This window comes from Elaeis guineensis, chromosome 12 (assembly GCF_000442705.2).
Source record: "Elaeis guineensis isolate ETL-2024a chromosome 12, EG11, whole genome shotgun sequence".
Classification (NCBI taxonomy): domain Eukaryota; kingdom Viridiplantae; phylum Streptophyta; class Magnoliopsida; order Arecales; family Arecaceae; genus Elaeis; species Elaeis guineensis.
In genome coordinates, this window is record NC_026004.2 from 6119602 (window position 1) to 6134190 (window position 14589).

The 14589-nt window shown below is 36.9% G+C and overlaps 1 protein-coding gene across 1 annotated transcript; it reads right to left on the bottom strand.

Annotated features, from left to right (window-relative positions):
- Positions 1-972: 972 nt before the first annotated feature.
- LOC105054833 (probable LRR receptor-like serine/threonine-protein kinase At1g63430) lies at positions 973-9466 on the bottom strand. The gene is made up of 13 exons (XM_010936446.3): positions 9126-9466; positions 8185-8323; positions 7769-7840; positions 7547-7690; positions 7301-7441; positions 6269-6385; positions 6120-6190; positions 4515-4760; positions 4185-4390; positions 3971-4103; positions 3721-3878; positions 2344-2559; positions 973-1583 (listed from the first exon to the last, which is right to left on the bottom strand). Exons 1-13 carry the CDS (start codon positions 9235-9237, stop codon positions 1338-1340), a joined length of 2001 nt encoding a protein of 666 aa, XP_010934748.1. The 5' UTR covers positions 9238-9466; the 3' UTR covers positions 973-1337.
- Between the last annotated feature and the right edge of the window lie 5123 nt (positions 9467-14589).

Below are 14589 nucleotides of genomic sequence, written 5' to 3' on the forward strand. Positions count from 1 at the left end.
GTTTCTTTTGAAGTCCCAAATCCTGTTTGGAACTAAAGCTCGGGCTAGAGGAGCCAATTTTGGTTGTTCGGTTGGCTCAAAATAGAGCGAAGTTCCGTGTCATATCCTAAGAGAGAAATGGCCCGAAGTGGTTTCGCCTCAGGAGGGGCCGAAGGACAAAGTCGTTGGCAGTTGCAGGGTCTAGGCTGCACTTTTATTTGGTCACTTTCAAGTCTCGAGTCCAACTTGATGAGGTTGTTTCACCTTGTTTCTAATCGTTAACCCTGCATGAAGTCGAAGGACGGATTGCGGATACCATCCGTTCATTCACTATTTTTTCCTTAGGACAGTATGAATTCGATCAACTAGAGCAGGGATATCTTATATATATATATATATATATATATATATATATATATATATATATATATATATATATATATATAATACATTTAAATTTGTTTTGCTAGATTGTAAATATGAAATATTCAAGGCTTTGAAAATTATAGTTGTGGCTAAAAGGAAATGCTCATGGATATTATTCTATAACTAAAGTTTCCGTTTGTGAGACCTCTCTGCTTTTCTCTCGGGCGTGGAGAGTGATAATGGAAGCTAGAATTATTCAGGTTCGTGCGGTCTTCGCGTTGTTTTTATGCTCCCCACAGCCAATGGTGAAGTTGATGGATCCGGTGCACACTTTCCGGAAAAGGAATAGCATTGGAGCCATCAAAAAACCGGGGCATGCAAGCACCTCTAGAGGTTCGCTATGCCAAAAATGGTTCTACAACCAAGAGAACACAGGTTTAATAGGTGAAACAGGTATTTTTATGCGTATGATATGAATTGACACAGTGCTGAGCTAGTAGTTACAACAACACAAGTAGCAATGCCAATGGCAAGGAGACACCTTGCAAAGGAAAACTGCTGCCAAGTTAAATTTCCATTGAACGTTGTTTGCATCAATTATCTTTTGGAGGATCAGGTTTGACACAGAGAGTCACCTCACAGCGTATAACAACACGACACATTTCATTTTAGGATAAATTAGCTCGCCTCTCTCTTCGGCCACCTGCAGGCACAAACAAACAGGCGATATCCATTTCGTGACATGCAAATAGACCGTTAGAATCCAGACAACAGCTCCTTTAGCTTTTACTAGTTTGCAAGCTTCACTGGTAATCTGAACAATCAAAAAGTATACAATAAAAGCCAGCACTTCCTTGCATGCATCACTGCAGCTTCACTATGCAACTGTTGTACATGGAAGAAGGACCAAAAAGAAATGAAAAACGTCGAAAGAATGTGAAACAAGAAATTTCATGTGTATGTTATAGATTTACGGTGTGGAAGAGCTATGACTATGATGACAAGGCTAGCTCTGCCCACGCCAAAGGAGACTCCTTGAGAAGGGCAGCTGCTGATAAGTCGATTCCATTCTCCAGCACAGCACTTATTATTTGCATTGATGGCCTCTGGGAGGGATCAGGTTCGATGCAAAGGCTCACCACGCTGCATATTACAGCAACGTCGTCGCTCTTGACATTTTTCAGTTCAGGGTCAACTAGCTTGCTTATCTCCTCTGGATTCTGAAGATACTGCAAAGCCTGGGACAAAGAGAATAATATTATATATGTATCAGAGTGATCTTGCACAACAGCAGTGGGTAAATCGAAATGAACAAATTCTAGCCTCTTTATCAGTGGTTTTATTGACCATAGGAATAAGAAACAAATAAGATTCTAACACATAAAGTTGGCCTGTTTTATGTTTTTCTTTTATGTGTGTAATTTCTTTTCTTGTAAATGGACACTAATGTTGCTTTTTTGAAGGAAAAGTACAGCAAGGACCCAGCAGCATTAACTGACATTACCGAACAAGCCGTGTATTCTGTGGGTATACTTAACTAAAGCACCTACAAGAAACAAAAACTGAGATCCAATTCATGCAAAGAATAATGTATGCATAATATTGCCAACAAGTTTCAGGGACATAAGCATGATTTTGTTAAATAGTACCAGTATCAAGTCAGCTTCTGCACTTGGATCTAATGTGCAGCTTCTAGACCTTTAATGGACTAAAGAGTTGATCCATGAGATACAAGCTGTAAACCAATTCCATATATCCACTGAATAGTTATCCTCTCAGGATTGAAGAGAACATATTTCTACGGTCCTCTTTTTGCAAAATGACTAATTCATCTTTATGATAGTGACAACAAACATGATCCTTGGTTAATGTGTCTGGTATTAAGAATAATGGTAACGTTCACAAGACACCGGCATTGCCTATCATGAATTGCTAGCTTCAAACAACTAATAAACTTGTGTTACAATTTCAAATGGCACGAAGAGAGATATGTCTTACCCAGTCCACCAAGTAACCCCTATCTTTGCAGTATGGAGGCCTACCGCTGATTAATTCCAGTAAAAGCACTCCAAAAGCATACGTGTTTCCCTGGACATCCATATGTTGTTGCTCCAATGAATCTGCATATCCATGGAAAGGACCTCCACTGATGATGTTACCAGAATTCTTTTCAGATTTTGAGAATATCATTTTCCAGCTCTCAAAATCAACCAACTGCATAGGTGAAAATATGGTTAGATGTTCTACTCTGGTTTTTTACTTTGAGCAAAGACTTTAGTTGCAAAGAAGATTACGAAAGCTAATTACCCATACAAGACAAGAAGTACAACAATAAAAGCCCAAGAAATAAGAATAAGAACAACCACTCAGGCCAGGGGCAGAAACTGTGTTCCTTAGAAACTTATGACAGACTGGATAATAACTCAGATAGAAGCTATCAATCTAATGGATGGAAGTCAGCAGTGAAAAGTAAGCAACAGGATATCTTCTGAAGTTACTTTTCAATAGGAAACCATAAATAGCCCAGTACTAGAAAAAAGCAGGAGAAGGAAATTAAGTGCAAAAACTAAAGCACTCAGATTGAGGGATAAAGAGTTCTATACTACAGATCCTATATATCTGCAAACGGTGATGCTGCAGCATGCATGAGCAAAGGCATGAAACTATACTCCTACCCCCCCCAAAAAAAAGGCCCAAATAAAAGCAACAATACCTGTTTTCTCTCTTTTTTTGGTATAAACAACAGTATTTGGTCCATCTATCTAAAATTTGTTTTATAAAGCTGCTTCATCAATTTTTTGTGCCATAGGTTGCCTGACTGCGTTTGTAAATGCATCATTTTCCAAACTACCTATGCTACTAGTTCTTAAATTGAAAGGATCTGTAACAAGACTTCACAATGTTTTTTCTCCAAAATAAAAAAGGACTTGCATTTAGAATACTCTCACAGCTTATCCTCAACTGAATACTTGGAAAAGTCATATTTAATCATCAAGCAATGCATACAGGACTCCAAGAGGAGAAAAAAGAATAGTTATATTTCTCTAATTCCTAATGAATCTCCTGCATATGATGACCATTATATGAACAGAGATATCCGCGAGTCATGGTGCCAGATGGGAAAAGAGAAAATCTGGCAGAAGCCTCTGATCAGTTTCAGAAGCAAGATAGTCAGAGATCCTGAACAAACAATAATGAAAAATTCAAGGTGGATATGATAACAGACTAAATAAAAGAAATCAAAGACAAATTTTTCTTCATTGAGTTACCTTTTAAAATAAGTTCTCTAATTCTTTCTATAGCTCCAAAGCAACTGACAAGAAATATCAAAGAACAAGAAAATACAATATCACACATATGCATACTAGCCCATACCTTCGGAGAAAAATCTTCAGTTAGATATACTGCACTTGAGTTCAATTCAGATATAGTAAAAGGAGGCTGCAGCTCTGTGTGTAGATACCTAAGCCCACGTGCGACTCCTACTGCTATTTTCATCCGTCTAAGCCAGGATAGTTGGCATCCATCACCATCTAAAATGAAAATGCAACATGTATATTTGAAATCCCAAAGCATGTAAAGCTATGCAAACATGATGAGCGACAATAGAAACTTTTTGACTCACAATGAAGGTGTTCATACAGTGTCCCATTAGATGCATATTCAAAGACAAGCATCCTTGAAAATGGATCACTCTCTTTGCAATAGCCCAGCAGCCTTGCTGTGTTCTCGTGATTTAACCTTGCCAAATCTGCAACCTGAAATGGATACCATTCTGTCTCAACATTCTTTTTGGAACATTTCCTGTAAACTGATGTTGATCTTGAAAAATTTATTACCTTAGACTGAAAGAAAAATTCAAGGTAGCATGTCCACTGATCTTCCGAGATGCACAATGATATGACAGCAATTTCCGCTCCATCCTTCATGGTGCCCTTATACACTATACTGTCTGGAGAAGAGCCGATTATGTTGCTGAAATCTTCACAAGCAGTTTCCAGTTCCTGCCGTGTAAACCTTGGCACATTTTTCGGCATTTCACTATCTGTTTGTAGAAACAATTAATCCGATAAAAACTGTCACTAAATTTGATTAGTACTGCTGACCACACAATGCAGTGCTATAATCTAATGAAGAAGGGGAAAAAAAAGGCAGTGCGTGGCACGAACCGATTGATATTGCTATCTCATCTTTCCACTTCTTGGTTCTCTTCCAAGGGATTTTCACACAGGTTTTCAGTTTACAACTTTTTACAGCAGTTACAATACCAGTTATTAGGAAAACTACTGCAAGAACTCCTGTAGTGATTTCCAAAATCAGAAGCCATCCTGGTTGCTGCAGATTTTGATGTTTGTTGCCCTCATGGTACCGTTTATATGTCTCTTTGGCTACCCCCCGGCTTTTTGCAGAACCACCTACATAACAAACAAACTGGATTGTCATTTCAGAAACATTTAAAACAAATTACATCAAGGAAATAATAGACAGTATCTCTGTTTATAAGTTTAAATGATGTTTCATATCTACCAATAATGGAAGAGTAAGATTACTGAATCAACATTAGCTTCAAATAAAATTTAGAAAAAAGAAGAAATAATATAAAAGAATCTCATTTCACATGATTATATTGCAGTCCTTCTAACAACAACATCCGCTGATCTCCATAGTTTCCTGGTATCATTGTTGCTCTCATCTTCTTTTTCATTTGAGCCTGTAGCAAGCTTCCCCTTCGTTATGCAATGCAAGAATTTATGTATCCAATATTCAAATGTTTAGTGACTGAATAAGAGGTAATCTTCACATTTACAAAAAGGGCTGTAACAGAAAAAACAAGAGGAAAAGTAATTGGCATATATCCCTGTACTATTGGAATAAATGAAATGCAAATGATGGCAAACCAGCAAAAATGGAAGCAAAACAAGTTAAGGGATAATAACACTTTAATTTTTTAACAAGTATAAATTGAATGTCAAGTCTGGCATTTATTAATTATGATTTTGCAGTAACCTAAAGCCCTCTAAAGCAGATAAGAAGTGCTAGTCATCTTTTGCAAAAACAATTGGAGTATGGCTGTAGGTTAAACACATGAATTAGGATATAAGATGTGTTTAGGCCAATTAACTCAACCAATCCAGTGATGAATCGAGTCATTAAGTACAGCATGCAATAATTGATCATTAATTAGATATTTCAAGAGAAAATATTATGACAGCAATATGATAATTATTCATCTAAAAGAAGAGTTCTACAGACTAGATCAACTTCTACTCAGTTGTCTAGTAATTGCCAAGTCCCTTTAATTGTCATTGCAACCGATACAATTCACAAGCTAGTTCATCAATTTATACATTTCACACTAGTGGAACCAGGGAAGATTGATTGCATTTATACTGATTATAGAATGCATAAGACTTTAAAAGGAGTCAGTCAATATGAAGGAAGACAAGGTAATTCCCGAAATGAACTTATATGCAAAAATCTAGATGAGAAGTTCAAGAGGTGTAACACAGACATCCAGTTTTAATTTAAGTAAATCAAGTACAAAAATGAAAAAAAAACTAACAACCGTTACAGTGTAAGATTGGTATGACCTCTATAAAATTTATGATAAAATCATAATTGTTCCTTCAGCGATCTATTCATTTATGTTGCATGATCATACAAGCATTTATGGGTGGAAGCTTGTTTATTTCATTAATTCTTGCGCCAATAGTTACACATGATAGTGAAGTGATATATACTAAAATTATGTGCTTTGAGAAGGATTGAAGTACCACTACATAGTTGAGAAGACCGCTGCAAGACAGGGTAGCTATCTTGAAAGCAGTTTCCTTGGAAACTTGACCTGTAGATAAATACAAAGAAGGCTGTTAAGTTAAGCTGAAACATATTGAAAGCATACATAAGATGCAAGTCGATTGACCTTGGAAGATACTTCAAGCATGGTGGTATTTTTCCAACAAAAAAGTTGTATGAGAAATCTCCAACTTTTAACTGAGATGACCAGCACAGGCCAGTGACATTGTTGTGAGAGGCAAACCTGAATTATTGAAAAATAACCATCAAAAGTCAAAACCTTTGAAGAGTAAAAAAACTGCAACAAGCACACTCTAAATATATCCAAGATTTCGAACTATCGAAATAAAGATTGAGCATTGTTTACCCAGAGATTCAACTTTAGGAGTGTTCTATGCAATTCAATAACAGAAATTAGAAGGCACAAAAAAATAGGGGGAAACTCATGAGTTTTCTATCCACTTATAAAATACTCAGTGGCAAAAAAAAAAGTGGAAAGATCATGTTGCAAAGAGAGAGAGAGAGAGAGAGAGCATAGTTCACATTCAAAGCATAAGAGTAAAACTACAATTCTTTTTTAGAAAAAAAAAAGTGCCTATTTCCTTATTAAACAGCTTCATGCATGAAGATACATATGGCAAAACTGCAAGCTGGGCTATAGCCTAGCAGTTGCATCCTTCCTCCCAAGTGGAGGGGGGTCCTTGGTTCGACCTTAATCAGGAAGTGTTTCCCTGAAGTTTGGCTACAGGACCAAGAAGTGATGACTCTGTTATATCCAACAAGGCCTAGACTGTTTTGCTACCGCTGAATAGAACCATGCGCATATCACTAGGTGCATCAAATGTTATTATAATGCAGTATAATTTCCATAAGTACGATAGTACAGACATTGTTTATATAGATGAATTCAGTTAAGTGCTGTTGTTTTTCCTTTTTCTCTTTAAAAAAGCTTCATTTATTTATCTATAACTGCAGAATTTCACTCAGGTTATTTGAGTAAAAATAGTCAACTTTCTAAGCTCATAATATGTGGAGCCCGGTAGGAATGTTGAAATCACATAATAAATAGTTAATCTTCTGTTTGACTGCAAAAAATTGCATAAGGACAGTTCACACATCAATACCCCAATATACTACAAAAACAAAAGGCATCACTTACATGCCATAAGAAAAACTTAAATTGCTGTTTCCAGGAATTGATCCCTTGAGTCTATTCCTATCCAACCGTAGCTCAATAAGATTCTTCAATTTACCAAGTTCATGGGGTATATTGCCAGTCAACCCATTGGAATGAAGATTTCTGCAAGGGAAAAGGCCAAGTCCCAACCCCCCGACGAAAAAGGGAAAAATCAGTGAAAAAATAAACAATCAAAATAAACTGAATAAATGTAGGTTCACTTCTTACATTTTTGTAATGTTGGTCAGGTCTCCAAGCTCAGGAGGAATAGGACCTGTGAGCCTATTCACGCTCAAATCCAGTATGCTTAGGTTTTTCAACATCCCAATTTGTTTAGGTATAGTACCAAGAAACAAATTGTTATTCAAAATCCTGCAGAACTAGAAAACGTCATCCAAATCACACAATTCAGAAATGGAATAAGGTAGTATAGAGTAATACAACACATACAGTTCTTGCAAAGAACTCAGCAAGCCAAGTTCTGGTGCAAGGAATCCTTTCAAGGATGAACCGGAAAGATTTCTGCAAAAAACCAAGATGCAATTTCCATGCTTCAGATACCTGACATATAAGAGTACCAAGACATACTATATCCTCCACGTTCATTCATCGCAGAACTTAAGTCAGATAAATACGGTTTTAGTATCATTACACCTCATCAGATGATGGATAAACATTGTTTCAAGAAGTATCGTTATCCATAATAAATGGCTAAACAAAACATCAGTTAATCCTAGCAAATTGTCTATATATCTATCTACAATTATCGGCAAATCCATTTGGTTATTCTGATACCAAAGGAGTGTTACTAGGATCGTTAACAAAGGGGGCCAAAGAAGAAATGAAAAAGGCCAGGCATTTCTTACAGAGTGAGCACATGACTCTGAGGCTTTGAGCAGATGACACCAGTCCAGTTGCAGGGATCTGCATCCAAAGTATTCCAATCGGATAGAACTGAAAGAGGGTCCTCAAATATACCCCGTTTGAAAGCGGCCAGTGCTGAAACTGCAAAGAATCAAGATCCCACTTTGTAAAATCTTCTCAAAATTCAAAAACTCAAAGTTGACCATGTGAACCCAAAATGCAATTCATCTGAAAGCAGGTAGCCATGCGACTGAAAACCCAGTGGACTCAATAATCCAAAAAAGATTAAAAATTCCTCAGCTCCAAGTGCAAGATCCCAAGTTTTAACAATAAATGGTAAAAAAGGAATATAATTTAGAAAAAAAAAATGATGGGAGAAACAGGATGATACTGCAAAGAATCAATCGAAGAACATCACGGAATTATCTCAGAATTATATTAAAAAATGAAAGAGTTTCAGAAATCAAAAACTAGAAACTTCCCATGTCAACTTACTCAACTCAAAAAAAAAAGAAAGAAAAAAAAAAAAAAAAGAGGGGGAGGGGGAACTGAAAACCCAGGTCTCGTTAGCCCAAGATGATTTAAAATGCTAAGTTCCAAGCACAAGATCGAAACTTTTATCAAGAAGCAGTGATAAAGGACTAAACTTTAGGCAAATGATGGGAGAAAAGAGCCAAATATTCAAAGAACCAAACAACCCACTCCACAAAATCACTTCAAAATCAAGGAATTGAAGCAGCCCCAGTTCAACCAACAACGCCATTCGCCTCAAAAAAGCAATCTCATAAATCAAATAACCCAAAACCTAATTAGCCCGACATAGTTACATATCCGCAAGTCCAACAAAAAGACCGAAACTTCCATCAAGAATTTGGCAAAAAGAATCAAAATTTCTAAACAAAATGTGGAAAAGAAACCAAAGAAAGCAGAGTGCGGTACATACCATCACCCTGTAAAAGGGACTCAGAAGGCATGAAGAGAACACCACATTTGATGGCAAGAAGAAGAAGCAGCGGAAACCCGAGTGTTCTCATCATATTCGTCACAGGCTGCATTCAAATCCTCCCATAGAAAGCCTCGGATTTCCAATCTCCGACACCCAGAAGAAATCAACACCGAGCGAACAATGTCACATTGGAGAGGAGAAGACGATCGAACGAGAGCACCCACATGTGCTGCAGAGTAGAGTAGGTGGTGGGTAGAGGAGGAGCAAAGAAAAGAAGACAGGGGAGCCTGGGCGTTAAAAAATAAACCGCAACAGGGGAGGGGGGGAGTGGGGAATGTCTTGCGAGTTCTTCGGAAATTAATAAATGGAGGGAAAGGGAAGGATGACGCCACTGTTTGGAGTGTGGATCGGTTTTGATGTTGTTGGGTCGTCAAAAAAGTAAAATTTTTAACATTTGGGTAACATCACTGTCCAACATTTGAGAATCGGTGGAACGTTATCCTGTTTGTTGGGATCATGAGAATCCAAGTCCGACAGCAGTTAGGTGCACTTCGACAAGACTTACCACTCACTCTACCACTCGGTTGTAACATTTGTGTTTTGTTGTTTGCTGGTTTAGTATAGTGGATCTCTTGAGTGGATTTGGTTTGGGTTTAATCCTTTAGATCATGGTGCAAGAGTAGTGAAGTGGTTGTTGTAGCTCAGGTGAGAATGAAGGGGACATAAGAATGGAATACCCATGGTTAGGTTGGTAGGCCAATTTGGGAATCCGAGAGATTATCTTGCTTATGTTTGGGGTGTGGTTATCAAGGAACAGCATTAACATTTACCGAAAAAAAAAAAAAAAAAGGAACAGCATTAATAGAACGATACCTCCACTTTTCACTGGATAATCTTTCATTTGGTAGTTCTTTGATCATCATCTCTGGATGAGAATATATATCGTATGTCATTAAAAAAAAAAAGCATATGATGGTCATGCAATACCAAGTAGGACCCAAAGTTAATTAGTAAATAAAGTTAATGAACACCTTGTTTAGAAATGTTGATGAAGCCTATTAATTTATATTCTGGATTTTAACTTTATGCATAAAGTTGTCTCCCAAGTTCTTAGAGATGATCTGGAGCTCCAAGGTTGGGCTATTGGGTTCTACTAAAACAATTTATAGGCGCATACAGTTAGTGAACTAGTGATTAGCTCAAAATAATAGGATGCAAGGTGTTGTTCATCCAAGGCAGTCATGAACTTGTAAACACCGGTTTGTCCTGCTCGATTACTCTTGGTCGTTTATATCTTGACATATCTATAAGTAGATAGCTGTATCCCTACTCATCATCCCCCTCCTCAGCTTCCATTCATTCTGAAGGAAAAATGAAACTATAAGATGCGAAGAAAAGCAAATTGATAAATTTACCAAAAAATTACTATCAAGTATCATGCTGATTTTGAAGAGGAGTTTGATCTCCAGCAAACACATCAAGACATCATAGTTAGTTCTACAGTCGATCAAGCGTCTAGGCTTTCCCAGCTACAGCACCATATAGCTAGACAAATTTGACTAGGTTTGCTTTTAACTCTCCCCCACCCCCCCCCTTTTCTCTCTCTCTCTCTATATATAAACTCATGCTCTGGAGTCCACTAGGGTACTCTAAACTTATAAGTGCCTGAAAATAGATTGGACCTCAATCTATCTGGAATAGATATCTAAATGCATTAGTGTTTTGTTATATCACTTGATTACTTGAGCCAAACTACTTTGCTTGAAGAAATATCAACTCACAAAAACCAGTAATAAAACCAAACTTGGTAAAAATATTTTCTGTGTCAATTTATTACATCAATTACATTCAATAAATTAAGTAATTTGGTTCTCCAATAATTAAGAAATCTAAATTACAAGGAACTGGTCAAAATGCTCATGGTCTGAGTAGTCTATGTACTTACTCTCATTTTTACCTTTTATGCTGCACTAGATTTTTACCATGTGAGAATCCAAAGCACAAAGCCGGTGACTCAGCCTTGTAACCCTTAAAAAAAGCCAATCATGTGAACTATAGCCACAGAATAAAGTGTTCAAGGTCGCAATGAAGCTTCTTGTCTCCCTCTACCAACCTTACCCACCGAAAGAAATAAAAGAAGCAGGACCGTGGGGCTAAATCATTAACTTAAGGAGTTAAAAAGCCATGGAGTCTTCTTTTAAGTTGTACTCCAACCGAGGTTTAGTGGAAATCATGGTCATTTGGGACCTAAATGACCTCACATGCCACCATCATCCATGACTGCTTTTAATGGAGAGGTGAGTGCATGTGAAGTGAGCAATCTCTCTCGGTTCTTATTGTCAGGCTAAATGCAGAAACCCATCTCCCATATGCTCCATGCTGTCATTACACAAGGTTCTGAGGTTGGCTTGGACATGTACATTCGTAATGTCGACAGAGGAATGCGAAGATGGGTCCACACGTTGGAAATGGATTGGTTTGGATGAACACGACAAGATGCAACATCCAAGAGCCATGCTATTCATGAGGCCATTTGATTGTGCTCCATGTCTCTGTAGCACTATGTGCATGTAGATACCATCGTACTAGTGTATCCATCTAAAAATTAATTGGTCATTAACCAACTATTGATAATATCTGATAATATTAGACCGATCAAGATTTGATTAATTAATTTTTATATGATAGGCTTTGTTTGATCGCTTGTCGTTATGTAAGGATCATGCATAGGTAGTTTTTTGCTAGAATTAATTTTTCAAAAAAAAAAGTCATTAGAAAAAGAGGGAGTTATTTATACAAATAATCATCGACGGCCATCAAGAATGAAGTTATAAGAAGAACTATTAAAAAAAGGATAGTTATTTGTGAAATAATTGTCAGCTTGCATTATAAGAAGAGAAAGAGGCTTCATTTGGGATATTTCTCCCAAATTCATCATGCTACAACAATGCTTCTATCAATGCAAAGCATTTTTCCACCTTGATCCTCCATTGTATAGAGTACACTATGTGCTTTGATTTGTTTTTAGGATCTTAAGATTCAAAATTTTCTTCAACAATAGATATATCACTCATCATCAAAGAAGTGGCTTTTGTCTCACTTACAAGCAAAGGAGTCGAATTAATCCTGTTTTTAGGATCGTCATGATTGCAGCAGCCAAGTTGAGTTGTTCCTCATACTCTTGTCATAATTAATTTTTTTATTAACCTACATATATATTGCATCAAGTGAATGCCATGATAGGTTATTCTATTAATTTGATTGTGCATTCCTTTGTCTCACATCGACTTATCCTAGCTTCTCTTGTTAGGTTCTTGCAAGAAGACAAGTGGTACGTATCTACATTGACATTTGTTTAAAATAACAAATAAGTAATCACTGGAACTAGATTTTATCTGAAATCATCATGGACATTTTTAAAGTAACTGCATTAAAAAATTTCATCCTCCAATGATAGAAGTACTTTTGTGGCTAAGAACTATCTTTCTTTCTTTTTCCAACTGTAGTTGCATACCACTAAGCCTTGCATAGATATTGTTTGGCTACAAAGTATCCTCCATATCAATGCTTCCAAGCAAAACAACTTACACAAGAAGCGAGCAAGTATGAGCAAGGAGAGTGGGACTATTAGGGGCTTTGGAGTAATGAAAAAGATTGGATAATTTTCAAAGCAAAGCATAGTTAGGTTTGGTGGGATCCGCATTTTGTGAGATATTTGGTGGGAGACTTTCTCACGCATGTAAGTAGACTAATTGGATCTTGGCTTCCAGCTCCTATGATGCAAGGCATGCAAAAAGGTTGAGGGGGCCAGCAATTAAAACTTCCATGTGCTGCCTTGACCACAATAGTTCACATCAAGCGATCCTTTTGTTCCGTTGTTGGCTCTTTAGCCTCAAAAGGGTCCCTATATATCATCATCTTCCTTTCTTTTGCCCTATAAGAAAATGAAAAGAATAGGATTAGATATCTTGTACCTTTCCCTCGTACATTTAGATATTATTTAGCACTAACAGAATGCTAGATTATTAATTCCACTAAGAAAATAAAGGAAGGAGAAAAGAGAATAACACCATGCAATCCTTGTCATCAGTTTAACATCACCTCCCTTCTCATTTATATGAAGTACTCAAAGAACCTATGACTTCTTTCAAGCATTAGCCTTTTCTGATCTCGTGTTATTATTCTTTCTAAACTTGGCTTCGTTACCAAGTTTGTGATCTCCTGTCAACTTATTCCAAGTTCCAAGTTCAAACTAACTTCAAGTGTTCAGTTCCAACCTCCAGCTTTTGTATCGTATGTCATCCAATTTATGTGGCCAGCAAGTATACTTTCCACCCTGGGAAGTTGGTGACTTACCTGTCCTACTTTGATCACCATCCCTTCACTTACAAGCCAAGGCTAAAATTTGTTCTCATCTTTGATGTTGGTTGTGATGTATGACCCTCGTATCAGATGGAAAGTTACCTCAAACTACCAGCTATCTAACTACAGGTACTAAGATCACAGAATTGGCAAAGCTTGGTGAAGTCGCTGGTTTCGCAATCAATATGGAGTATGAAGGGAAACAAGATTAAGAGGCTACATTTCAAAGAAAAAGTTGTCAGAGTTTGCGAATTGATCGATCGAACCATATGTACTTGGTAGGTTGAGCTGCAATGGAGTTTGATAAGTGATAATTAATGGCCAAAGAGAATGGCATATGGAGAGAGTTCAGGTACCAACCTGGCTCCTGACCAAGTTTGATGTTTATTGAACGTTATTTTCCCAAGTGTCTGTTGGCCAATAGAGACACATTTGCCGCAACAGGATGTGTGATATATATTGTTAGCTATCTGATCTTGGAAGACTTGAAGTTTCACATATTAAGTCTAGCTAGGCTACCAAGTCAAGGCAATGTAAGATAGACAAAAAGCAAACACTAGAATAGATGAAAATTTCGAACTACACACATATACATACATAAATACATATACACTAGCATCCAGGTATAACCAAGAACCTCGCACCAACTAGGGGCCAGGAGCAAATAGCCAAACACTGGACCCAAATATTGTTGGTTAGATTATTTCCAAAAATACCATTGGTTATATCGAATCAATATTGCAAATCAAGAATATCTGGCCAGCAAGGACTTGAGAGCAAAGCGCCAACAACTGGACCCATCCTGTTGGTTTTATCTAACTCAATAAATCATTGCTATATAAGAAAAAAAAAAGTATAATTCTTACTCTGGGAAAACAGTATGCTTCGAAAAAAAAACACATAAATACCATATTTTCTTATGCTGTGCTTCATTCCTGCAACTGTCATTATCTTCTCAGGGCTTAAAACAATTAGAGACTAAATAAGTTCTGGTAGCTTTATTTAAGTTCTTTTTCGTGAGAAAAAATTATTTGAATAGATATTAATTTCATAAGACAATTGCGAAATAATATTTTAGTTCTTAGGAATTTTTTTTTTT